General features: G+C 38.6%; 1 protein-coding gene across 2 annotated transcripts in view; it reads left to right on the top strand.

The window, feature by feature from the left end:
* Positions 1 to 10,239: 10,239 nt before the first annotated feature.
* Positions 10,240 to 27,525, top strand: part of cpeb4b (cytoplasmic polyadenylation element binding protein 4b) — a 71,678-nt gene continuing 54,392 nt past the window's right edge. The window contains exon 1 of one of the 2 annotated variants that reach the window (XM_052013712.1): positions 10,240 to 11,776. In XM_052013712.1, the coding sequence (XP_051869672.1) occupies positions 10,712 to 11,776 (1,065 nt within the window). In that variant the 5' untranslated portion in view covers positions 10,240 to 10,711. The remainder of the gene's footprint in view (positions 11,777 to 27,525) is intronic. The other variant, XM_052013713.1, reaches the window with a different exon arrangement.

A 27,525-nucleotide genomic window follows, 5' to 3' on the forward strand; every position in this document is an offset into this window, starting at 1 on the left:
CCCATGACTATTCCACATCTTTTGGTTATTAAACTATAAATGCACAAGGCAATCTTTATCTTTGGTATATGGTGTATTGGCAAATTTCATTACAGAACATGACCCTATTTAACTTTTCAGCTTTTGAGTTTCCAAATTGCTTATTGTTCACACTTTGAGACAATATTTTTTCTCTTTTTTCATCTCTTCAAATATTAAAAATGTAGAAACAATTTTAAAAAATCATGACCATTTAATTTATAAACTACTCCAACATATAGATTGAGTTCTCACACACTGAAATATTTAATTATTCATTTCTCAACCAGTTTCTGACCGTTGTGACCAATTTCAACGTTTACAATTCTCTAACAATTTCATTAGCAGTAGCAGTCACAGTCAGATCAATGTTTGTGATGCTATCAAGAAATCTCATGGGTTACTGCTAAACTTGTGACTTCTCTGATTTTTGTTTGATTTGCAGTGCTTTGCAGATAATGGTAAACTGAGGATTCAGTATACCAGTTTTTATTGTTGGCTCAACCACTTGAAATATAGTGATGGACTAACGGGAATAATGTGATTGAACATCATGTGATGGTGATTATGATGACTGTTGTTTGGTGCTCCATGATAACCAATGAACATTGCAAGAAATTACATCACAGCAATAAAATAACATTATGGTACACTTTCAACTAATTAATCTTGAACAAAATGAACATTAAAATAAATCCAAGAGGCAAAGACCAAACATTGTGAATTTTATAATAACATTTCATGTGAAAAATTGTGATTCTTTATTTATACATTAAGTGCTGCTATTTGCAGTTTATTGTTGGTCATCTATTGCTGAGGTATGCTGTATAACTGGATCAGATATGAAATTGAAATCAATAAAATCTTTAATTGTGACCTAGGGTAACAGGACCAGGTGGAATGGAGCAAAACGCCAAGAGAATGAAGCTGCAATGCAAAAGGATGCCAAGTACAAAAGCAACAAATAGGCTGAGAGTTGATGGATGGAAATATGATTGCTTCCCTCATTGGAGTTCCTGTTGCCTACTGAAACTTAACATGCATCTAGACAAGCCCGAGCAAGTGCACCGGCCAGTTCTGTCACATGGCCCTGCCCTTCCTCCAGAAGCTCAACAAGCACCTGTCATCAGGCCCATGAATGGGAACTGACTACATGGCTGTGCTTTATCAGTGTGGCTTCTGCTGCATGGCACCCAAAGATCTCACCTTTCAGGAACACATTAGATGCTGCCACAGCTTTTGGGGGTGAAACAGTATGATGTAGAGGAGTGTCAACAAGGAGAGTCATGCCATCTTTTGTTGTACTACCTAACAGATGTCCTGAAGAGGCTCACATTTCCCTCATGTAATAATGAGGCCTATCCCACCTCTGCTCTTGTTCGAGAGCAAGAGAGAAATACAGAGCCTCATGCTGACAGTTCACCAATGCATCCTCCAGCAGCAACCATATGAAAACTCCCCAGTGTTGCTCATGGCCAAAATACATCTGGTACAATGAGAGGAGGCAGTAATCAAACTACAGCTGCTTCTGTGCCTACAGACCCTGCTGAGCTTGGTAAGGTTAGAACTGGAAGACAAGGATTCTTTTTCTACCCCTTTGTACAGTTAACCCCTAAACCAGCTAATGGATAGAGTGAATAATCAGCTTGTTCACAACAGAAAACATTGTTTTTCCAGAAGGAATGTAGAACATCATAATTTGCATTGATGTGTAATCTTGCTATACCAAGAACATCTACCCTGAATCAGACAGCTCCACTAAAGCTTGCTTGAATATAATAAGCTGAGTCCAGGTTATAAAATTAGGTGTCAGTAAGATTCAAGTCAATCTGATCTACTCATTCTAGTTATTACATTTACATCAAAATAGCAAAAAAACATATTTATAATTAACTTGAATTTCTAACAACTCCTTCCCAAAAATTCATGATAAAAATTGCATTCAATGTTTACACAATCACATCAATTAAAATAACTGTAATTAAATTGGCAAGTAATTAATTCCAGGAGATGAGATCTTTCTAATGAATCTGGTACCTTTCCCCTAACTCAAAAACAAAACTCAGCCTTCTTAAAATCCCAGTGAAATTCCATTTACTGGTTACTCACTGAAAATAATAACAGATGCATTTATTTTGGACTATGCTATAATTATAATTGTAATTTATCTCCTTGGCTCAGAGTTTCTGTTAGCTAAAATTGCTATATTTAAAAAAAAGACATGATGTGGAGGATAATTAGAGATTATTCAATAAAACTAAAAATAGCACAAGGCCACTATGTCTCAAAAAAATATTTTGGCAACATTTTACATTGACTTTGTGGTAGTGCCAGTCATATATCAATATTGGGAGAGGCCATATACCTCTTTAATAGTGTAATTCATCTTCCCCAGTGAAAAACCTCTGCATAATTCACAGGAAAATGTGCAGAGCAAACTGAAGATTATCCTTACAAAATACATTTTTAGTATCATAGTAAGAATACCTGGGTATCTCATGAACAACAAGTGAACTACAACCAGCTAATTAACAGTCAGTGGCAAAGTTGGCTTTATAGACAAAGTGAACATGGAAACAAAAACACCCATTTAATTGAAAAAAATGGCCTTAAATATTTGGCTTGATCCACTTCTTTCCTTGTAAAAATTGAAGTAGCATTAATTGGAGACCATTTTAAAATTGGTAAAATGTTACAAATCATTTGATGATATTGTTATAATAGAACAATTGTGGAAATATAAAAATTGTTTCCACAGATAATGGCACATATGTAAAACAGTGAGCCACAAATGCTGAAACATATTGCAATTCTGCACCTGAATTTCATTTCTTAAACATAGTATTATTTCCTGTCATCAGAGTACAATGTGTGCACACATCTATAAACCATGTAGGGCACTCACCATAATCAAATACAGCAAGATAGAAATTGTTGAATCTTCATTATTATATACTTATAACAGTGCATCGGCCATATGGAAGCAGTAAATATTCTAGAATGGCTGTGGACTATTGCATACAAGGATAATTTTAAAAGGTGGAGCCTTAAATCGTCAGATATTGAATTAAAATAGCTGCAGTAAAGCCAACATACAAGTCATTACTTGAAACAGAGGTCTCAATTCTTCAGATTATAAACTTAAATGGAAAGATTTACTTATTCATTGTGAGGGCAAAAAAAAAACTTCAGTACATTTAAAATTAATTTTTATCTTTTAACCAAGTGTTTTTTCTTTCTCCTACGTTTTGTGTCAATGGTATTCTCTGTTTAGGTTTGTTCCTGCAGGGGCCAGCTGTACTTTAGTTCCTCACCTGTGTGCCAATTACTTATGTGAAAATCTAATTATGCAAATAGTCTATTCATTCACCAAGGGCATTAGAGTTAAGCAAAATTCAGTAGTTAACACTGGTGCTCCACAAGGCTGCGTCCTCAGCCGCCTAACTCTACTCCTTATACACTCATGACTGCGTGGCCAGATTCTGCTCTAACTCCATCTCAAATAACGATGAGTTGGAGTACAGAAAGGAGATAGGGAGAGTGACATGGTATCATGACAACAACCTTTCCCTCAATGTCAGGAAAAGAGCAGGTCATAGACTTCAAGACGGGGGTGGGGGGGGGGGGGCTACAGATGCACCTGTCTACTTCAATGATGCTGAGGTAGAAAGGGTTGAGAGCTTCAAGTTCCCGGGAGTGAACATCACCAACAGCCTGTCTTGATCCAACCATGTAAATGCCACAGCCAAGAAAGCTCACCAGAGCCTCTACTTCATCAGGAGGCTAAAGAAATTTGGCAGTCCCCTTTGACACTCACCAATTTTTATCGATGCACCATAGAAAGCATCCTATGTGGATGCATCACGGCTTAGTACGGCAACTGCTCTGCCCAGGACTGCAGAAAACTGCAGAGTTGTGGATATAGCTCAGCACATCATTGAAACCAGCCTCCCCTCCATGGACTCTGTCTATACTTCTCGCTGCCTTGGTAAAGCACCCAGCATAATCAAAGACTGCACCCACCCCAAATATTCTCTCTTCTTCTCCCCTCCCATCAGGCAGAAGATATAAAAGCCTGAAAGCAGTAACACCAGGCTCAAAGACAGCTTCTATCCCACTGTTATAAGATTATTGAACGGTTCCCTAGTATAAAATGGACTCTTGACCTCATAATCTACCTCGTTATGATCTTGCACCTTATTGTCTACCTGCACTGCACTTTTTCTGTAACTGTGACACTTTACTCTGCATTCTGTATTGTTGTACCTTGTGCTACCTTAATGCACTGTGTAATGAATTGATCTGTATGAACGGTATGCAAGATAAGTTTTTCACTGTACCTCGGTACAAGTGACAATAATAAACCAATTCCAATACTGCACATGCATTTTCACCAGATATTGAACTGTAGGAATTCTAACTTTCTAGTACTTTAGTTAGTTATAATATTCCTGCTGTAAGCCAGTTGCATGGCTTAAGTACTCGCTTTATAAGTGATCTGACAGATAAACCAATTTATTTATGGCTCCAGTACGTTAGGCAGCCAGAATGGAGGCGATCAGATAATTCTGCTATAAATCAAATTTGTGACCATACCTGTGTTTCAAGATTGATTTTGTACACACAATTTTTATGTAAATATCCTTCATTTCTGGAGAAATTACCTGTCTTTACGTGGAAATTTTGTTTTATTCTGCAGTTTGCACTGCTCTGTTTAAAAAAAACTGTAGTTGAGTTTTGCTATTGATCCAAGAGTAGTTTTGGATAAGAAATACCATTTCTGATTTAGAGTGTATGGGTTCAAACTGTTGTAATATTATTTTGCAGTTTCCACTTTCTTTTCCCCTGTGGCAGAATGGTATTGTCCGACAATGCACAAATATCTCCAGATCCTTCTGATAACAAAGGACAAATGTTTAATGAACTTCATTGGGATGGATGAGATGCAAAGCAAAAAGTATCACTACTAAACAAAGGTTGCAAAGTTCTTTTATGCACTGCATGCAATGAAGTCATATGTGTAATCTCAAATTAGTTTGTTACGGCATTGGTCTTTTAGTCTTAGCACATCAGGATATCCCCAATTTACCTTTGGCCTTGGGTTAACATAGGCCTTCCAACATGAAAACCAGCTGACCAATCTCTGTTAATTCACAAGAGCAGTCCAGTAACAAACTTCCTTTAATATTTATTAATGATATGGACTTGATTGTATAGGGTATAAGTTCCAAGCTAACAGATTATACAACACTTGGATGCAGAGTAAACTGTGAGAATGATAGTAAAACACAGAGTGGTTGGTGAAATGGGACGTGTTACATTTTGATGGGAAAAATGAGAAGCAACGATGTAGGTCAGAGGTGTAATTCTATAATGGTTAGAGCATGGAAGGCCATGTGGCTTATTGAGTCTGTACAGGCTCAATGTGTCATTACAGAGGGATTTGAAGATATATGTGCACAGTTCATTAATAGTTGTTTCGAAAAAAAACACAAATGGGATCCTGGGCATTGGAAATCAAGGCATAGAGTATCAGAGCAAGGAAAATTTAATGAATTTTAATGAAATTTATACTACTTTGGCCACAATTGGAGTTCTGTCAGCAGTTCTGGGCGCCAACATAGGAAAAAAAACTAAAGATTTTGGAGAGGGTGCAGAAGAGATTTACCAAAATAATTTCAGGGATTTAAAAAATGTAAATCCAAATAGTGGTTGGGGTTTGGAATACACTATCAGGCCTAGTGTATTCCAATTCTAGCATTCCAAGAGTTGGATCAGGAGCTAGAGGAAAGACTTTGCAAGACTAAGAGGACTGGGCAGTGGCATGGGACTAGCTGGACTGCTCTTACATAGAATTGATATGGATTTGATGGGCCACAGGGCCTCTTTCAGTGTCGTAACTATTCTGTGATTCTGTAATCGCTCGAGTCTACCCGATATCTTTATCCCTTTTAGGTCTTATTCCTTCATCACAACTAAATAACTCAAACATTGAAGCAGAAAACTTGCCAATCCAGAACACCACCAATGCAGTTCAGTCTGTAACGCTATTACAGCGCCAGTGACCTGGGTTCAATTCTGGCCACTATCTGTAAGGAGTTTGTACGTTTCCTCCAGGTGCTTCGGTTTCCTCCCACATTCCAAAGACGAATGGGTTAGGAAGTTGTGGGCATGTTATGTTGGCTCCAGAAGCGGGCTGCCCCAGAACACTCTACACAAGAGATGCATTTCACTGTGTGTTTGATGTATATGTGACTAATAAAGATATCTTATCTTCAATACTGTTAAAAACAAGTTTCTCCTCCTTTCTTTTTTATCCTAAACCTCTTAAATTTTAATATCTGTACCCATGTCACCACCTCCAATGTCCTAGCCCTTAATCATTGCAAATCATCTCTGTGTTTAATCTGCCCCATTCCCTTACAGTTTATCAGATCACACCTTCATCTCCTCTCATTTCACAAGAATTTCTTTGTACTTTTATTTCTTCATACCAGGCAGTAATTTACTGAAACAGCAGTTTGCAATTAAGTTTTTTTGCAGACTTTTGTTTGTAGTGTTATTGAATGCCAAGCAAGCATGAGGAATCAAATGGTCTATTCCTGCTTCTATTTAAGTTCTTACATTTTGTAACTTTTTTCATATTGGCAATATCTGTCCAGAGATTTCATAATGGCAATATCTATCTACAAAAGCAAAATATTAATTAAGTGCTATTTCAGGAACTCATGCATATAAATCTATCATCTGCTCAACTGAATGTACAGCAGGTCACTTCCAGTTAGAATATCACATATATTTATAAACACACAAGACTCAGAGGCAGGCAAAGACTTGCTATATGATCAAGAATACTACTCAGGGTCTAGCATTCAAGTGCTAATGTTTCCAAAAAAATAACATTTCCAAAGGCCATTTAGATAAATACTAACACAAATTTTAGTCAGTAAATTTAGTTTGAGAATAAAGGTCAAAGTATGCAAAATGCATTTACACCCCATATCTTAAGTACCTCCTGTACATTAGCCTCAAGACATCAAAGCACTCCGATAGATTGCCCTTTTGTTAGGTGATGGTTCACATTGTGGGAAATAAAAAAGTAATAGAATTGAAAATAAACTTTTATGAAAACATAGCACCATCAGAATGTGACCAGGTCATTTTTTTGTTGCTAGGGTAAGTGAAACTCATGGTTTATTGCACTGGATGTCTTGTTTTTTTGGTTAATCTGGTAATTTATGGATCAATTTTAACAATATCCATTTATAATTGAAGCCATTGATTTATAATCAATGAAAAAATCAAATTGTATTTCCATTACATAGAATTCAGGGAAATTTAACTAGAGATAAAGAATAAAATTTTAATTATCTTTCCCCCTTAAGAACATCTTCACTCAGCGTCCTTGTGAATTGTATGCAAACCAATTGAGCTTTCATGAATTGTATAAGTCATTCATCTTTATTTTTGGTTAATTAAAAGCCTTTCAGCTACACATCAAGAAAGAAAATGTGCTATTTCAATTATAGGGGGTCCCAAAGTACTTCAAAACCAACGAACCACTTTTTACAATTCGTGTTTGGAATGTTGGCATTGCTGCAAAGACCAGTATTTATTGCCAATCCCTAATTGCCCTTGTGAACACAAGAAAATAGGAGCAGGAATAGGTGATGAGGCCCCTCAAGCCTGCCCCACCATTCAATATGATCATGGCTGATCTATGCTGGTCTCAACTTCTCTTCCATGCCAGATCTCCATAACCCTCAATTCCTCGATGTTTGAGATGTTTAGCTCTCTCCACCTTAAACAGAGTGTCCGCCGCCCTCAAGGGCACAGAATTTCAGAGATTTATTACTTTCCAAGAGAAGAAATTTCTATGCACCTCAGTTTTAAAAGGAGCAGCCCTTTATTTTGCAGCCATATTCCTTGTTACACTGGTTAAAACCTCAATATCTATGGTGTCAAGCCCACTAAGGACTATATATGAGGTCATACCCCCATTCTTCTGAACTCTAAGAAGGCTAAGGTGCTTTGCCTTCTTGAACCACAGTAATTGCTCCATTAAGGTGCTCCTACAGGCTTTTGTAGAAGGAGTTCCAAGACTTAAACACATCAATAATAAAGGGTCAGTGATAAGTTTCCAACTCAGGATGGAATGCGACTTGGAGGGGAACCTGAAGGTGGTGGTATTCCATGCACCTGCTGTCATCCTCTATGGTAGTAAAGATCATGGTTTTGGGACATACTATTGGAGTAGCATTTTGTAGATGACACACACTACAGCCAATGTGCACAGACCAAGGGAACAAATGTTTAGTATGTTAGATGGGGTGCCAATCAAGCAGACCGCTTTCGCTTTCTGGGTGTCAAACTTCTTGAAGTTGCCAGCACTGCATTCAACCAGACAAGTGATTTGAAATCACTCTTTTAATGCAGGAAAATTGTCAGTGAATTTGGCATACAATCCAATTAAAAAATGAATGAAGTAGTAACTAGATGGTTTCTTTTATAAATTGGCTGAGGAATAAATGTTGGCTGGGTCATGAAGATAAACATTAATGCCCTTTTTTGTAGAAATGACAATTGAACCTTTTATATCCATGATCCTTGTAGTATGCAATTTATTTCTTCATGTCTGCTGTGAAAATAATGTCAGTCAAACTTTACATTAAATGATTTTTTTTAAAGTCAAAGTGAAACAGCATGGGCAATGTATTTTAATACACAGAAAAAATCATCAGGCTCCAAAACAGCCTTTTAATCCACAGACCTCAGAAAGATAAGATGATTGTTCTGAACTATTCCAGTCATATGCACATTTCATGTAATATTTCACAGTAGCTTGATCTTGGACATCAACACGCAATGTCTACTTATTCCAAAGATTTTTTATTTAGGTGATCCTGATTTATGCTACTTTAGTAACTCTTGATTGCTTGGTTCTAAGTTAGTTTGGCTGGACCATTCCTCATTGAATATTTCGAAGTAATATATCTCGGGGGGGGGGAAGAAAGAGGGGGTGTTGGGTTTCAGCAAAATTAAGACACCATTATTATATACACAAAATGATACAACACAGAAGGATGCCATTTGCCATATTGTGCACATGCCAGAAATATTCAATACATTTATTTATAGTTTGCAATCACTCAATCTTATAAGAAACGGATTGAATTCTGATTTAAATAAACAGTACTATTCAGGTAATCTATCTCAACTTGCATCCTAATCGATCCACGTTAATAGAATCATTTAAAAAACTTACAACACGAGAGGACATTCGACTTCTTGTATTAGCTTAGTTTCACCATCCAGCATTAGGTCTGTAACCTGGCAGATCACAGCTCTTCAAGTACACATAGAAGTATTATTTAAATATGATGAAGGTATTGCCCCTACCATTCCTTCAGCCAGCGAGAACAAGACCCCTACCATCCTGAGTTAATGTTCCCTCGTTTCTCCTCTAAGCTTACGAATTATTTTGAATCTACGGTTATACAATGCAAGCCTCCGCAAACTGCATCAGTTCAAAGGAGGAGTTAAAGTATCAAATGTACAAGTAAAACATAAAAGGTAGAAAGGTACCTTACATAGGAAGGTAGAAAGTACAATCTCCAAATAAAAGTCTCCACAAATATAGATATCAGCGGATCACTTCCAACGCTAACGCAATATCATGAGTTTTTTTTGCAAGGTGAGCTTGCATTAAAGTAAGAACATAATAGTGTGGGGAAGGGAGATAAAGTTGGAAAACCTGTTTGGAAACGTGCAGTTTGTTGGTCGATGGAATACTCGGGGGGACCTGTCATCTCACAAAGTTCTCCTAAATGCAAGTAACAGAAATTGCTTCCACACCCTTAAATTCAAAACAATATTCAACCAAAGCGTTTTGCAATCACCCATGTGACATCCCCACAAAATAACCACGACCGACCTCCTGTGCAAGCAAAACACACACACACACACCTTTCACACTGAACTGCCCTTCCAGGGAAAATCGACACAAAACGGGTCAGTTGGAACTTTCATTTTAAAATCCGCGCGTGCCTCCACGTGCGGATTTCCCGTTTGTGACGCAAAATAAATATGCAAACGAGCGGGCCGAGGGCACCTTGAAACTGCCGAACCGGAAGAGAAAACCGGTGTTGTTTTTTTCTCTCTCTTACCCCCCCCCCCCCCCCCCCCCTTTCTCTCAGCTCCGGCTCCCTCTCTCTCTCTCTCTCTCGCGTCAGGCGAAGGGCGAATGGGGCGCCAGGAGGGGAGGAGCCTGAAAACCGTCGAACAGGAAGAAGCTCGCGGCTCTGTCATTGCGCTCAGTCTGTCGGTCCAGGCGAGTGAGGGGAAGGAGAGTGAGGCGGGGAGGGGGGGGGAAGAGGAGAGGAGAAAGAAGTTTCTCTTCGGGGAGGGAAAGAAAGGAGGGGGAGAGGAAAAAAAGCGGGCAATCTAATATAAGTATATACGTACATATAATGTAAGAACAGGGCTAGGTATGTGAGAGAAGCCGGTCGAAGAGAGAGAGGAAAAAAAGGGCTGCCGGTTTGGAAACAGTTAATTGGATTTTCTGAGGCAAAAAAGTGGTGCCGAAAGGGCGGTGACGCGACATTTTCCCCCCTCTTTTTATGATATTTTTTATATATTTAAGAAGAGAACCAAGAGGGGTAGGGAGGGGGCAGTGGTGCGGCCGTCACGCTCGATGGGGGATTACGGGTTCGGTTTACTAGTTCAGACCAATAATACCAACAGTAAGGTAGCTTTTCCAGTCAGATATCACCAGCCTCACCACCAGCAGCAGAGCGCCGCCGGCTTCTGCAGCGCCTCCGCTTCGGCTTGGCTCTTCCCCGCTTCGGCCACCCAGACCATGCAAGATGACCTGCTGCTGTCAGAGAAACCCAAGCCCCAGCCCCAGCAGCAGCAACAGCTCTCTCCCAGGCTGGATCAGGCTACCCCCGAAGTAGTCATCCTCCCCGAGTCTCCCAAGTCCGAGGAGGAGAGCGCGGTCTCCGGCGGCGGCGGCAGCAGCAGCAAGGAGAAGCTGAGGATGGAGTCGCCGATCCTGTCGGGCTTTGACTACCACGACCCTCCTTCCTCGGGGCTAGGAGGAGCAGGCACCACCGGAACGCCGTCTCTCACTTCGTCAACATCCTCCTTGACCGGTTTCAGCAACTGGTCAGCAGCGATGACTCCACCTACCATGAGCGAAGATAATTTCTTTCACCAGGGCGTCCCCGCTCCCTCCGCCAACGGCGCGATGCTTTTCCAAAATTTCCCCCACCATGTCAGCCCCGGCTTCGGGGGGAGTTTCTCGCCTCAGATGGCTCTGTCTCAGCACCACCATCCCCACCATCACCCGCCACCGCCTCACCACCACCACCAGCAGCAGAGGAGGTCTCCTGCCAGCCCGCATCCAGCACCGTTCCCGCACAGAAATGCTTTTAACCAGCTGCCTCACTTGGCCAATAGCATCAGTAAACCTCCTTCCCCGTGGAACAGCTACCAAAGCCCGTCGCCTTCGTCGTCTTCCTCGTCGTCTTGGAGCTCCGGTGGTGGCGTTGGTGTTTGGGGTGGATCCCAAGGTAGGGATCACCGCCGAGGTATGGCTGGCGGAATGGCAGCCCTCAACTCTATCTCTCCAATGAAGAAGCCTTTCCCCGGCAACCACATCCCGGCGCATAAGTACTCGAGATCCAGCTCTACTTTCCAACCGAAGTCTTGGATGGAAGACAGTATGCTAAGGAATGATAATATTTTACCATTTCAGGTGAGAAGCCATGGAGCCCAAGGTTTATTTGGGTTCATCTGCAATTTGTTTTTAAATGCTGACATTGAGATGAAACTATAACATAGTCAACAGTTTGTCCCCCTGGTAATGACTAATACATCTTCATTTTAAATATAAATAATTGCCTTTTAAATGCTTTAATGGTCTTAACGTTTTGATTTTAAATATAAAGTAATCAAAATATTTTCCCCTCAAGCAAGTAATCACGAATCGAGTTTCTGTATTCTTTCTGCACTTTGAAAATATCTCTGAAAATGTAGGATTTGGGATAAGATAGAACCCTAATTTTGATCATGACTGTGCTGCTTGGCTACTGCAATTCTTTTACAATTAAAAGTTTAAAATGAAGACCAGTTCCAGCTAATTTCTTGAAATCAAATTATTTTTATGCAAGTTCTTGCAATTCTAATATTTATCAACAGAAAATAGCTTTGCCAGTGAGATAGTAATAAGGGAATTTATTGATTTCATTGCTCTTTAGCTTATTCAGGAAAATTCTTGCATCAACTTGCAGGAAGCTAATGTGCAGAAATTCCTCTTTACAGGATTTCAAGATGGGTGAAAATTGCTTCCACTTGGTACTGGGCAAAATGTCTTTCTAGTACTATAATAGGTGCTTTTGATATTTTTATGTTGCAGCTCAAGGATTAGTCCACCTGAGGTTAATTCAGCAAATTGCATGAATATAACTAGTCTGATGGAATACTAATCGCATTTTGGTTCATTCCTTTGCAATTTCAAACAGTATCTATTCCCAATATATTAATCTGGATAATATTTTTGTCCACCTTTGGTAATATGTAAAAAAAAATTAAGGATTTCTGGGTATTACCTTCCTGTTGCACCTTTAAGGATTTTTGGTCTTTTATTTAAAGCAATGAGTAACATATGAAGGCTGTTGGCTTTTAAGAAAAATCATACACTGCTCGTCCAGCACAATTAGTGAGTTTTTAAACTTCTCAGCAGTTGAGCGCTTGCCTGATCAGGATCTTGAATGCATGATAGCAATATTCCCTGTCATCCATTGGCCAGAACAAATGGTACAATAGTCTGATTATGGCATGCCATTACAGAATAATGTTCTTGTAATTAGAGATATCAGAACAGTGAATATTGACCTCTTGCCTATTGCTTAATTTAAATTTTTACCTGCGTTGCCCACTGTTAGGTTTCTGTTGATAGAATTTTGGGAAAAAAGAAGCATTGGAGAGAGCACAGTAAGTTCTCTCATTTTAGTTTAATTTTCTCTGAATATAAGCAAGACTTATTCTGGATCAAATTTTCACTTAACTTTCTACAGGTAATATGTTGTTGATCTTATTTACAATTTATTTCCCTGTAGCACTTTCGGAAGTTTTTTCTGTACGTTTTTTTAAACTGCTCATCTTCATCAATGTATTAAACTCTATTTCAGAATCTGTGATGGGAGTCAACAGTTGGAGGACTCTCTCTTAATGAGCAGTTTCATGGACAATTTTTTTGCATTCTGAATATCAGATAAGTTTCTCTGAATGGGGAAGCTTCAGTGTTGGCCATGTATATTTAGCTAGTATTCAGTTTTCCCGGCATCCACATTGGAATAGCCTTTATGGTTTATTTCTACTGATAGAAACATTAATGGACCAAATCTCAATATTATCCTAATGTAGGGATCCAAAAAACTCAATATTTGCTATAAATTAGACTTTACAAAAGTGCTTTATATTGTTTCTCAGCAAGGTTCAACATCTTCAGAAGAAGTAGTTCCATAGGGCAGTATTTTGTCAAAATGACAGTTAATTCAAGCTATTTGGTCATGCAGGGCATTGCAGATGGAGGAAATTTAAAAAATCTAGATCCTTAGAGCATTGCTTTCATGTGTTCTGTTTGCTGGCGTGAGTGATGTTCACCAACTTGGTGTCTTTGAAAAATTGTGCATGTAGAGTTTAATGATGGGCTTTTATTGTGTAGATTATGGCAGAGAGATCTACATTTTGACAACTTGCCTATGTGTATGCAATCTCTTGTTTTTTTTCCCCCTAAGTCTCAAATAAGACTATGCTGGACTGCAGGAAAGCATATGAAGGGAGCTAGGTAGGGTTCAAGAAATGTAGCAAATAGTTGATCTGAACCTTTTTATTTCTAAACTAGAACTGTTCAGTTCGAAATGGAACTTCTAACTGTCAACTAATTGACAATTAAAAATCAAGAGGTTGCTTTCAGGTTTATTTGGAGGAATGAAAACTAGCAGAAAATCTCATACGACTGAGATTGACTGCTGTGTAAAGTTTAATTAATGAAGAGTTAGAGCTGTAGGAGACTTTCTCATTCAGCTTTTATTTGAAAGTTTCTTTGTAAAACTCAAGCTGAATGCAAGGCGTTTTGGAAGGTATAATATCCAGTTTTAGTGTTTGGGTTGTGTTAACTGCTCCAGTTAGGAAACAGTCAGCAGACCAGAAAGGAGCTATTGCGTAATTGTAATGCACATGTGTATGCACATATCCTTATTGCCTAATGAATCTGCAGCATAGAGATGGGTAAAATATGCCTGGAAAGAGACTTCAGGAGATTATATCCACTAAGCATTTAAAGCAAATAAAATACTATATAGCCTACAAGGAGATAAGTAGGGAAGATGATTGTGTAAGTAGTAGAAATGTTTAGCAGATGTTCAAAGAATGGACAATCCAGCAACTGTAGAGGGTGAAATAGGCCATCCTTGTATAGCTTTTTTTTTCCCAGTGCTTACAGAAATATAGACCACTTAAATGAATTGGGAATAAATGGGTTTTAATGTACTTTGAGATGTGTATTGCAAAAGAAACTTGTGCACAATGGGAAAAGGCTAATATTGGAAGCAAATGATAGATGAAATGGTTGCCTTGTGAAGTATATTCTATGAAATAGATGTGGGTGAAAGTAAGTGAGGACAACAAGCTTGTTTAAGAGTAAGTAGCATATAAACTATTGATTCCACTAAATATAGTAAAATGTGTTATATAGTATGCACTGGCAAACATTTTGAGATGTAGTATATTTAATGAGTACGTTCAAGTTTTATAGTACATTTGGAGATCCTACCCTATAGCAGGTTTATGTTTAAAAGTGAGCTTCTACCAAAAGTAATTTTAACAATTTGTAATATTCAGTATCCCAAACCCCTAACATCTAAAGTTATAGATTTAAGCTACTTTCTATTGTAAATTATAAGGTACCTGCATTAATGTTATAAAAGTTCTGTGCATTATTCTAATTGGACTTGTTTTAGTTTCTAGAAACCTGCAGTGTACCAAGCAAACTTTTTTTTAGCCATTTAGGAAGATGGGAAGGGAAAATCTTGAAGAAAAAGATAAACAAGATAAGTGGGTAGGTGGTAACAGTTTCACAATGAGAATCTTGTACACAAATGCATTAGGTGAGAAATAAATCAAGTTGGAAGCAGAGACCCTTCAAAAAGAGAAAAAGTAGCCTTTAGAGATTTGGCTACAACCTGGACATGATTGAATCCAATATTCCTGGCTGTAGGATCATCAGTAAGAATAGGAAAATTGACAGAGGGTAGTAGCAAAATTTATTTTTTTAAATATTTGATAAGGGTAATAAAGAATGGAAACAATGTAGTTAGTGTTGAGGAAAAGCAAAATGCAAAACTATTTGTCCTTGGTAGTGATATAATGGGGAATGTATTATAGAAATCAAGGAAGTATGTAGCAAAAAAAAGCTTATTATGGGAATGTGTTTGTGGAGTTGTGGGGAGGGGGGAAGAAGCATAATAAAGCAAATTGTTTTCTTCTAAAATGCATTAGGCATAGTTCTGCTGGAATAATGTATTTTAGAACTAACAAGGGATCATTCCGTTTTGTATGTAATTAACTGGAATTGGTTTAGAATGAGATTGTAGCAAAGCACTGAGCAAATAATGATTAAAGATTGAATCTGATATGGAGGTTCAGGGGAGAAGTTGTAAACCAGTGTTTTAAAATGAAGCTTTAATGGGATGAAAACTTAATTGAGTGCACTTGAATAAGCTGAACTGCTCATGGATAAATCTACAAGCAATGGGAATTTTTCAAAAATTGATTTGATGCAACACAAAAGCAATTCTAAAGTTAAGATAAAGATTTCACTTGTATATTCAAGAAAAATGGCCTGTGTGAAGGAAGAGAGGAACATTATCAAGCTAAAAGGATCTGCACTTATGCAAGAAGTGGAATAGTATGAACTAGAGGCATAAAAGGCAAATAAGGATACAAAAAAGCAACAATAACAAATGTTCCTTCTAAGTGTATTGAGAATAGTTAAAGCAGAAAGTGTAACCAAGGATGAATGCAGAAAATTGTGCCTTGTATTTGTATGGCATCTTGTATCATAATGTCCCAGCATGTTTACTAAGAATATTGAGCAGCATAAGAACACAGTTAGTACAACTATCTCATAGCTCCAGTGACCAGGGTTCAATACTGACCTCCAGTATTGTCTGTGGTGGAGTTTGCAGGTTCTGTCTGACCCATATTTCCTCATGTTCTAAAGGTGTGCAGGTTGGTAGGCTAATTTGCCATTTTAAGTTGCCCTTGGTGTAGGTGAATAGTACAAGTTATGGAAATGCAGGGAGAGTAAGCCACGGGCAAAATTAACAGTGGAATGGAAGCTTGTTTCAGGTAGATTTAAGGAGCATCTTAAAAGAAGGGACAAGGTTTAAGTTAAATAGGTGGAATTGAATCCTTGACAGTTGAAGGTAATTGTGACTAAATAAGAATGAAGCACAATTATTCATTTTAATTGATTGCATTAATAACTTTAACCATTTTTTGGAATCTGGATGGTTGCAAATTGGTAGTTCTAAGAAATGTTTTTATGAATTTGACATCCACAGTGACTGGAGATTGAAAATGTAGTTTGTAAGGATGGTGGTGCCAAGGGTCTTTAATTTGAGGTGAATGGTAGTGATAACATCTCATGAAGAGGGCAGTAGTACCTATTAATGGTCATCAGCTGACATGGGTCCTAGGAGAGGAAGTTGGTGGTTAATGGTTTAGTGGATGTAAGGTCACGGAGCAAGGTCTCATGGATAAGGTGAAGTCTGAGTTCATGATAGTGTTTAGATGGAAACTGGAGACAAGTGAGTTTTTGGTGGAAAATAGCTCATGGTATTCTGGTGCTTGTTGCAGTTGAGGATGGAGAGCACAAAGAAGGTGAATTGCAGTAGAGCAACTGGAGGCTGTCTTTGCATTCCAAGATGATCTTGGAATAGTGAGCAGTTTTGGGAGATAAGATCAGGGCCTGATGGTGCTTTTTGTTGAGCAGCAAGATCTGGGGCTAATGGCTAAACTAGATGTCTGATATCTCTGTTCAAGTTCCCAAACTTCAGTCTTAAGGCAGCAGAAATGAGGGGCATGTTAGTTCAAGTGACCAGTTGAGTGCGAGTACTGGTTTTAATTGAGATTGGGTCAAATGTGGAGATGAGGGTGTAGTTTAGCATATCAGTGGTTGCAATGTTGAAGCAATGTCTAAACAGTTAAGGTTTTAAAAGTGAAGTTGTATGCTGTAGATGGTTTGTGTTGTATATGGCTGGATGCAAGGAAATGGAATGTGTGGGTTGAGAAGCAGTAAAAGATTGGCCCCTGGATCAGATGGGGGTTATCTGAAAATGAGGGATCAGGTACTCAATACAGATGTGACATTTCTTCACATGGGTTATTGAATTTTTAGAAGGCTTGGTTGCTGAGTATATTTCATTTGGACCCATTCAGTTTTAGGGAATCCAGGGATATGGGATGAGTGTGGAAAATGGTGCCTGGGTAAAAGATCAATCATGAATTTATTGAATGTTGGAGCAAGCATGTGTATCCAAACGGTATCCTATCCTCTTGCATTTTTTGTCCATCAGCAGCTGTCTGCTGGGGGTTGAAGGTCCAATCTGGTATTAAAAATAAACCACACCATTGCTATTCAAGCCCAGCCCAAGGATATAATTGTTTTTGGTCCCCAGCATAGTTATGGAAGGGGTTATCATAATGACCACTAAAGCCCCTTCCCATTCCCCCTTTACTACTTTAGAGTTGAGGCCTGACTCACCTCTAAGGGCTGGGAGCCTATCCTTCCAGGAAGAAGAGTATGTTTCTACCACCTTTATAATTGGTATTTTGGCTCTGTATCTGGGGACTCCACTGCAGTAGTTCCTGATATAGGGCTTTGGCTTTGTCTTTGCACTTTGACATGTTGCTGCAGCTTAACCACAAGTCCAAATGTAATTTGGTTTGCTTTGTAGATTTTTGTCCACTTTTCTATTTATAAAGAGGGGGGATTGATACTTTTGATACCTGATTTGAGTGTGCACATTTGGGTGCCATCAGGCTCTGGTTAGTAAGGGTGGACTCTGCTTTGGGGAATTAATCCCTGCTCATTACTGAAATGATGCAGTGGAACTTTCTGCATTGATCTAATAGAGCATTGTTGATAGTGTATTAATCAACTTGAAGTGTAAAATATTCATAATCAAAAACTATGAATTTTCTTTTTCTTCCTCAAATCCCTCAAACTCCTTTTCTTAAACCTAAACCCTTCAGTTGTATTTGCTTCTGCTGAGGGGAAATATTTCCCACTTTCTACCCTTTCAATCAGGCTTCTCCCCTGGATTAAAGGATATAAGCTGTGAGAGGCTGGACAAACTTGGGTTGTTTTCTCTAGAATGTCAGAGGCTGAGGGGAGAACTGAGAAGTTTATAAAAATTGAGGTGCGGATAAGGTAAACGGTCAGAATCTCTTCTCAGGATAGAAAGATCAAGTACTAGATGACATGCATTTAAGGTGAGAGGAGGGAGGTGTCAAAGGGAGATGCGGAGCAAGTTTTTACATTGAGTGGTAGGTGACTGGAACGGGCTCCCATGAGTAGTTGTGGAAGCAGATATGATAGTGATGTTTAAGAGGCTTTTAGATACATGAATATGCAGGGAATGGAGGGATATGGATTAAGTACAGGCAGAAGAGATTTAATTTGGCATCATGTTTGACATGGACATCGTGGGTTGAAGGTCCTGTTTCTGTGTACTGTTCTATCTTCTAAAAACACAGGCCATTTTGCCCACCATATATGCCACGCATCGGTACTTGTGGCTTATGCTTGTAGCCATCCATGCCATGGTATTTTGGATACTCGTCTGAATACTTAAATGTTATGAGATTACCTGCTACCTCCACCCACTTTTGGATTTCAACTACCTTGAGGGTGGAAAAAAATTCTTCATCAAATCCTTCAAACTCCTTTCCTTAGACCTAAAGCCTTTGGTTTTATTTGCTTCTACTGAGGGGAAATGTTTCCCACTCTCTACCCTTTCTATGTCCCTCAAATTTGTGTATTTCAATTGGGTTGCCCCTTTGCCATCTCTGCTCCAAAAAAACAACCCAGTTATCCAGTCTCTTATAGCAGAAATGCTCCATTCTGGCCAATATCATGGTGAATCTCCTCTACCCCTTCCTGTGCAATCAATCTTTCCTACAGTGTGGCAACCAAAATGCACACAGTATTTCAGTTGTGTCCACCACCATTCTTCCCTCCCTGAGTTCTCCAACTACATTCTACATTGTAATTATAGATGACATGTACTCAATTAAAACCTCCCCCATGATCTCTAGTTCTGCACATAAGATTGCCACTTTGGTCTCTAATGGGTCCTGCTCTTTCTCTGTCTACCCTCTTGCCTTTAATATACTGTGGCATTTTTCTTAATCTTGTCCACCAGAGCTACTTTGTGCCCTACTTTGCTCTCCTAATTACTTTAAACACTACCCTTCACATTCCCTGCTCCTCAGTGCTCCAAATCTGTCAGAAACTACAGTTACTTTGGCCAAACCTCTGTCTCTTTGTGGGAATATGTTGTCCACGAATTCATTCACTTCTTCTGAATGTCTCCCATTGATCACCTATAAACATAACTGAAAGTAGCTGCTCCCAGTCCACTTTGGCCTTAGTAGGGACAGTCAGCATGTCTTATTGAAATCAATATTCCCCTGATTTAATTTCTAATACATCCTTGTCCTTTCTCATAACAATGGGGGGGGGGTAACATTATGTAACTATTACTTGCATTTCTATGGCAACTTTGGCCATCTGAAAGTACTTTTAGAGAATAATGTTCAATGATTTCCACCACCAGAAACTTGACTAAACTGGTTACACATGTGGCTACAAGAGCAGGTCAGAGTACGTTTTCTCCAGTTAGAATCTTTCTACTATTAACAAGTCATGAAAAGAATGACATCCTCGTGCCTGGTTGAGTGAATCCCAACAGCACTTGAAGCTTGACAGGAAAATAAAACCACCTTTCTGATTGGTATGTCATCTGCAGCCTTAAGCAACTATTCCCGCCAGTGTGACTCTCACTTGCAAAATACTGTACATGGCAGAAACTCTCCAAAATCTGGAACTCCTAATTTGACAACGATACATCTTTTAAAAAAAAAACAAAATCCCTTCACACAATCATAGAGCAATACAGCACAGATACAGGCCCTTCAGCCCAATGAGTCCATGCTGACCACAGTGCCAGCTAGTCCTAATTTCCTATGTTCTGCCCATATCCCTTTAAGCCCTGCCCCTCCAAAGTGCCTATCCAAGTGCTGCTTAAACAATACTATTGCACCCATCTCAACCACTTCCTCTGGTAGCTTGTTCCATATACCCACCACCCTCTTGTGTGGGGGAAAAAGTTGCCCCTCAGGTCTCTCTTAAATCTTGCCCCTCCACCCTAAATTTATGCCCCCTAGTTTTGGACTCCCCTACCCTGGAGTAAAAGGCTGTTATTGTCCACCTTATCTATGCCTTTCATAATTTTAAACATTTCTATCAGGATGCCACTCATTCTCCTATGTTCCAATAGCCTGGCCAACCTCTCCCCGTAACTCAGGCCCTCTAGTCCTGACATGGATTGCAGTGGTATGTAAAGGTGGCTCATCAGCTATTTAATGTTTAATTTCTGATTTGGGCCAGGAATATCAATTTTTTTTAAAGATTATGTAAATCTTAAACAGAAATATTTGGTCATTGAAATGGAAGTAGAGCTAATTTTTAAACTCTAAGACCTTTTCATTGGAAAAGTTAGCAATAAAACTTATTTCAAGCTGCAGAGAAGGGTAGGAATGGACATGGAATGTCTGTGATAGAGCCAAGTGGGAGTACCCAAATAGTTCAATTTTTAGCCAGTATAGATTTAATTGGTCAAAAGCCTCCTCCCATGATATTTTCTATGAATCTATGATTAGAGACTAATGTGGTCTACGACTATCCTATGAAATGGGATAGTGACTCTGACTATCCTATGAATGGGGCCATTCACCCCTTAGATGCTGCATTCTTTACAATCAGGGCTGTTGCTCTATTTCCATGTCCTATCCCTGCTTGATCTCCATATTGCTTGATGCCTTTTTTTAATCTAGATATCTACCCTTAAATATATTCAGTGAATTACCCTTCAGTTTTCAGTGGTAGATGCTGCATTTTTTACAATCAGTTAGTACTTTCTGAATAAGAGAATTTCACTTCTTAATCCTAAATACCTGCCCATATCATGAGACCGTGACCCTTAGTTCTGGATCTCCCAGCCAAGGGAAATACCCTCCCTGCATTCAGCTGATGAACTCTTGAGATTCCAAATTGTATTGAATACAGGGCTATTTAACCCAGTTTCTCCTCATTCCAGGAATCAAGTAGGTGTTGAATACAATTGTAAATCCTTTCCTCTACCAGGTAATCTCAAGATAAAGCATGGATTAGTGTCTGTTTTAGGAGTCTGGTGTTGGGCATGCATCCAACATGGCCTGCCATAACTAGGACCTTGGTAGATTCTAGCTTGAAAAGCAGAGTTGTAAAATTAAAGCTGGCTTCAAGGATTTTATTGAAAATGAAAAATGTGACAGTATTTTAGGAAGGAAATCTGCACTGTGGAGAAAGTGCAAAGAGACTTCAAATGGTACCCGGAATGAGGGCCTTGTTTCTGTGGCAGAAACGAGGGGAGCTGGATATATAAGAGGGTTAGTGAGTTAATAGATGCTCAAAATCATGAAAATATTTTATCAAAACTGATGTTTTCTGCAGTAGATGTGTTGGTAAATAGAGGATACAAATTTGAGGTGATAAAAGAATCAGCTGGTAGACTTAACCAAGGTGGGTTATTATGATCTGGAATGTACTGTCTATAAAAGTGGTGAGAGCTATTTCAATAGTAATGGGCAAGAACCTGTAATTGATTCATAGGGTTTTTTGGGGGGCGGGGGTTGGGGGGGCAGGTGTGGTGGAGAGAGAGTATGGAGAGAAAGGAGTACAATTGGATGGGTCTACAAAAGAACCAGTACAGAGACAGTTGTCTAAGTGATCTTGTGCTGTGATTTGACATTGTACCCAGCTGACTTCAGCTGAAATTACAACATTGCTGCATGACTTTTAAACTATCCATGCCAGAAAGCAATTTAATTAACCCATTTCATAGGATAGTCGTAGACCATATTAGCCTCTAATCATAGATTCATAGAAAATAGTATCATGGGAGGAGGCTTTTTGGCCAATTAAATCCATACTGGCTAAAAACTGAACTATTTGGGTACTCCCACTTGGCTCAAGTTGCTTTTCCACGTACATTACAAGTACGATAACTTCTGCCTTCTCCACCCTTTTTGCATGCTGTGAGTTCTGGTCTCAGTTTTATGCATGAAAATTAAATCTCCCTTCATTCTTCTCTTGGTACTTTCAGAAGATCTTTCTGTTCCTGTACACTTGATATCTTGAAATATATCTTGTATTCCTTACTATGGTTGTCTTCCACCAAGTGCATTTCCTCTCACTTATTTTTGGATTAAATTCCACTCACTACATTTGAGACTGTATAAATCAGTCCACTATCTTCGGGTAATCTAGATTTTTGTCCCTCACATTCGTTCACATTACCAGTTTTGGTAATGGGCAAAGTTCTAAATTGTAGCCCAATGATTAAGTCAGTCATATCACAAAGAGCAGGGGAACTGATCCTGAGCTTTGTGGAACCTCATTGCACACTGCCCTCTTGCCACTTTGTTCTGCTGATCGATGAAATGGCTTATTTTGTGACTGGTTTAATACAAATGTATCTGTCCTTATCTTTCAATATGTATTTATCAAGCATGGGTATTAATGTTGATTTAAACTTGAACAATTGGTGCTAGCAGTAATTATGATTAGCAGAAAGAAGTTTGAAGCTACTACCACCCTCTCTCCAGATATAAGTCTTTTGGAAATTCACTGCTCAAAGGTCTGGCTCTAGTTTTGGAGAATGATGCCCAATCCCAGATTTCTGGACTAACGACAATAGTTTTACTCTGTCACTATTCAACATCATGAGCTGCCCATGGATTTTTGGGCCCCATGGATTTTCTGGGGTCTATGGTGCAAGATAAAATTACTCCACTAATGGACTATCTAAAGTAGAAAGGAAAAGTAGAAGGAAATTTGATTTTTCTTTTCCCTGCAGCTATTTAAATGCCTTCCAAAAAAGATGACTATTGCATTTTTTTTTCTTCCTTTAGTCTGATCAAAATGGCATGTGGAGCAGTATTAGAATTGCAAGCTATTGCTGCCCCAATACCAAAAAAGAATTGTGATCACAGGAGGCAAACTTTGGATGACTGAATGCTGAAAGCAGTCAAGGGAGACTAACTTTTGCACCTAAAATTAATCTTATTGCCTGTCTTTTGGTGAAACCATACTTCAGAACAATAGGGATAAAAACAAATTCCATTTTATACGGTGGGTTTCATGCTCTTGAATGCTCTGGATCTTCAAAGCCAATGAAATACTTTTGAAATGCTGCCATTGTTATGTGAGCATTCAGTCTTGTTATGTATTTAATTTGCTAAGCATAGGTCTACTTGAGGTAACCAACTCTTGAAAACATCTTCTGCATTCCTTTAATTCTGCACCTTTTTAGGAGCAACCCTGACTAGCAGCAGTAGAATAGCTAACAAAAGTATGATAGCAGTGTGAAAGTTTGAAATGATGAGAATATATGCAACCAAGATATTGCCATATCATTACAGTACAAGTTTAAAGTTGTGTATGCAATCAAGTTACAATGTGTTAAATACTTTTCATCTGAGATTGGAGGATGAAAATATTGGATGGCTTTAATATTCTTGTTTATGGTGCCACAAGTGTACACTTAAAAAAAAACATGTTGGATATTCAATAAAAAAAAGGTTACTAAAACTGATTAAGACCTATTCACTAATTTGGCTGGCTAAATGCTGATAATGTAATCAGCAGACATTGCACACACCTAGATGGCAGTATCTTTATCTGAGCAGAACTATTGGGTGTAAGCCCATGTATTTTGGTGAGCTTATGGTTGTACATAATTCTGGGTTTGGGTTTTGAACTGAAGAGAACTATGTACCTTTTAAGACTTCATTTGGTTGGCAGCTTATGTAGAAATCTCAAAGGAATAAACAAGTTAAAGCAATGACTGTCCATTTTAAAAAAAAATCTTTAGTAGCTGGGTTGATTTTAAATGCAACCGTTTTTGGAGTGCGTGGATGGTTCTTGATTCCAGAAAAATGAGCTGTAGTAATGTTACTATTGAATAACTTTAATCATGTGAGCTGCATCAAGACATTGGGTTGACCTGCCAGCTTTGAGTTTAAATGTTTGGACCTGAACTGCAGTTAGTTCAAAATTTAAAATCAATCCTTGCATATTTTTAATATAATTGCACTAGTTATTGAAGCAGCTGCCTTTTAGTAGTTTAAAGTTTTTACAAGATTTGGGTATTGAGTTGGTTTTGAAAATTGAGGTGTGATACAATTAAATTTGTACTCTTTTTGCTTTGTGTCTCAATTGTGGAGACTTACATTAAAAAAAATATGAAATTGCAGACATTCTGCTAGGTTGTATTTACTTCAAGTCTTACTCTTGAGTGAATTTTGTATAAGAATTGCTTCACACATATGCATATAGTGTTTGATTATTTTCCAGGTATGTTTGTTCCCCTATAGGAGTGCTCTCATAAGCAAGTTCAAAGTACTAAAAGTAGTTCAATGGGATATTTGCTATAACATTAAATTCTGTTCTTCCACTTATTCAGGGAGTTCTGGTAGCTTGGTTGTGAAGAGATCAGTGATCTATACAATTTTTTAATCATAGCATATGCTTATTTAACTTCCTGATACTTAATCTATTTTTTTGAAGTTTTATTTGGGGTGTCTAACAAATTATTTCAAGTGTAGTTTCCGTCTTGACTGTCTAATGGAATTGAAATTTGATAGCATAAAACTATTCATGTCAGAACTCTGGAAGGAAATGTATTTTTAATGGAGTGAAACAATTATTATTTCTAGGTGGTTTTGTGACTCTGGAATTTTGATTAAACCTTTATCAGCATCACTGCAAAATGTCTTTCAGGGAGTATTGTGGAAGAAATTAGTCGCCATGGATCTTGCTCGTGCCTTTTGACTCTCATAGTAATGCCCAGTTATGTTTTCAGCCCCACCGCTCCTAGTATCCTGACAGCCATGCTATTGTGGCCATTCCAAGAAGAACAGCAGTTTACACAGTGCAACTGTGCTGCAGGTGGCAGAAGATAAGGGACCTGCCCACAGATTGACATGATAACCTTTTGACAGCTTGTGCTGTCCAGGGCCTCTTCCCACAGTTTCTAAATGTCTCTGATCAGTAACATGTAGAAACAAGTGAAAAACACAAACATTAGAACATGGAACAGTACAGCACAGGAATAGGCCCTTCGGCTTATGATTATTGTGCTGAACTAGTTAAACTAGTAATTAAATGCCTAACTAAATTAATCCCTTATGATGTCCACATCCCCCACTTTCTGCACACCCCATGTGCCCATCCAAGAGCCTTCCAAATGCCTCCATATCTGCCACCACCATTACCCCTGACAGTGCACTCCAGGCACCCACCAGTCTGTGTATTTGGGGGGGGGGGGGGGGAAACTTGCCCTGCACATCTCCTTTGAACTTGCCCCCTCTCACATTAAGTTATAAAATTCTTTTAAAACTTCATTTAATGTCAATATTTTTAAAGTGAAGGTTGGTGACCCTTTTCAATTAGTAGTGTTGCACTAGACATACCAACCACAACTGGCATAAAGCTAAGGGGTCATCTGGTCTCGAGCACATTATGCACTTGCACAACATAATGCACGGGCAATTACGTTCACTGCAGATCATCAGCAGAATCCAAATGTTTGCAATATAATGGCAGACATTGTATCTATACACATGCATAGTTCATGGCTGGACATCATTGATCAGGAAACTTAGCATCTTATTAGTTTGGACATGTCCAAAATTCTTGATGGTATCTGGCAAGTGACAGTAGATCAAATTTATTATTTATTTTTCTCCAATTATGAATTGTAATTGGTCTGTTAGCCAAGGGGATCAAATTGAAGTGGAAACAGCCAGTTGTTCCTACCTGCAAAATGAACTGGATGCAGCCAATGGTTCTTATCTGAATCAGACAGAAGGCCAAATGAGCTGATCATTGGGATCTGAGAGACTGGTAGCAAAGCATAGCAGTGTACCACTGAGGTCCTGTCCCAAACACCGTCAACCTATTAATGCCTTTTTTAAACACTTGTTTAAAAAAAATTATGACATGGTTTTGTTTGGTAAGGATAAAAAAACAAATTGTGGGAATGGATATTGGCCCAGATATTCAAAATGTAGAATTGGTTTGGGTGGAGCTAGGAAACACCAAAGGGCAGGAAACATTGGAATTATTCTATCGGCCTCCTAATCAGTAATGGTAATGTATAGGACAGCATTAAACAGGAAATTTTAAATGTGTTAAAGGTAGAGTGGGGGGGGGGGCTGGTGGGCGTAATCATGAGTGACTTGAATCAAAATATAGCTAATCAAACTAAATTAACAATACTATGGAGAATGGATTCCTGGAGTGTGTAACGTTTTTAAGACCATAGTGTTGAGGAGCCAACTAAGGAACAAGTTATCCTAGCTTGAGTTCTGTGCAATGTGAAGGGGCTAGTTAATAATCCTGTTATGCAGAGTTCAAGGAAGAATGACCATAATATAGAATTCTTCATTAAGAAAGAAAGTACTTTGCTTTAAAGATCTGATTTGAAACTAGGGTCCTAAATCTAGACAAGGGAAGCTAAGAAGGTATTAAAAGTGAGTTGGTTATGATAGATTGCTTATCAAGTGAAGCTCCCCAAAGGTTAATGTTTGAGGATTAAATGTAGGAACTGTGAGTTATGCACTTGTGTCCAAAAGGAAAAGCAACTCAACCATGGCTAATAACAGAAACTAAAGTTTATGTTGGATCCAAAGAGGAGGCATACAGAGCTACCAGAAAAATTAGCAAGCCTGAGTATTGTGATTCATATAGAATTCTGCAAAAAAGGACTGAATTTGATTAAATTAGTATGAGACTAAACTTGCAAGGGACAAAAGTGGACTGTAAAATTTCTATAAGTGTGTAAAAAGGAAATAGTAAAGATAAATGTAGGTCCTTAGAAATTGGAATTTATAATGGGGAACAAAGAGATGGAAAGGCGATTAAACAAATACCTTGGTTATGCTTTTACTTAAAGGCCATAAATAACTTCCCAGAAATGCTTCGGAAGCAAGAGTCTAATGAAGAGGAGGAATTATAGGAAATCCAGTATTAGGGGAAAAAGTGCTGGAGGAATTAATGACACTGAAAGCAGATAAATCCCAATGCCTGTTATTCTGCATCCAAAATAA

Source organism: Pristis pectinata, chromosome 4 (genome assembly GCF_009764475.1).
Source record: "Pristis pectinata isolate sPriPec2 chromosome 4, sPriPec2.1.pri, whole genome shotgun sequence".
Taxonomy (NCBI): domain Eukaryota; kingdom Metazoa; phylum Chordata; class Chondrichthyes; order Rhinopristiformes; family Pristidae; genus Pristis; species Pristis pectinata.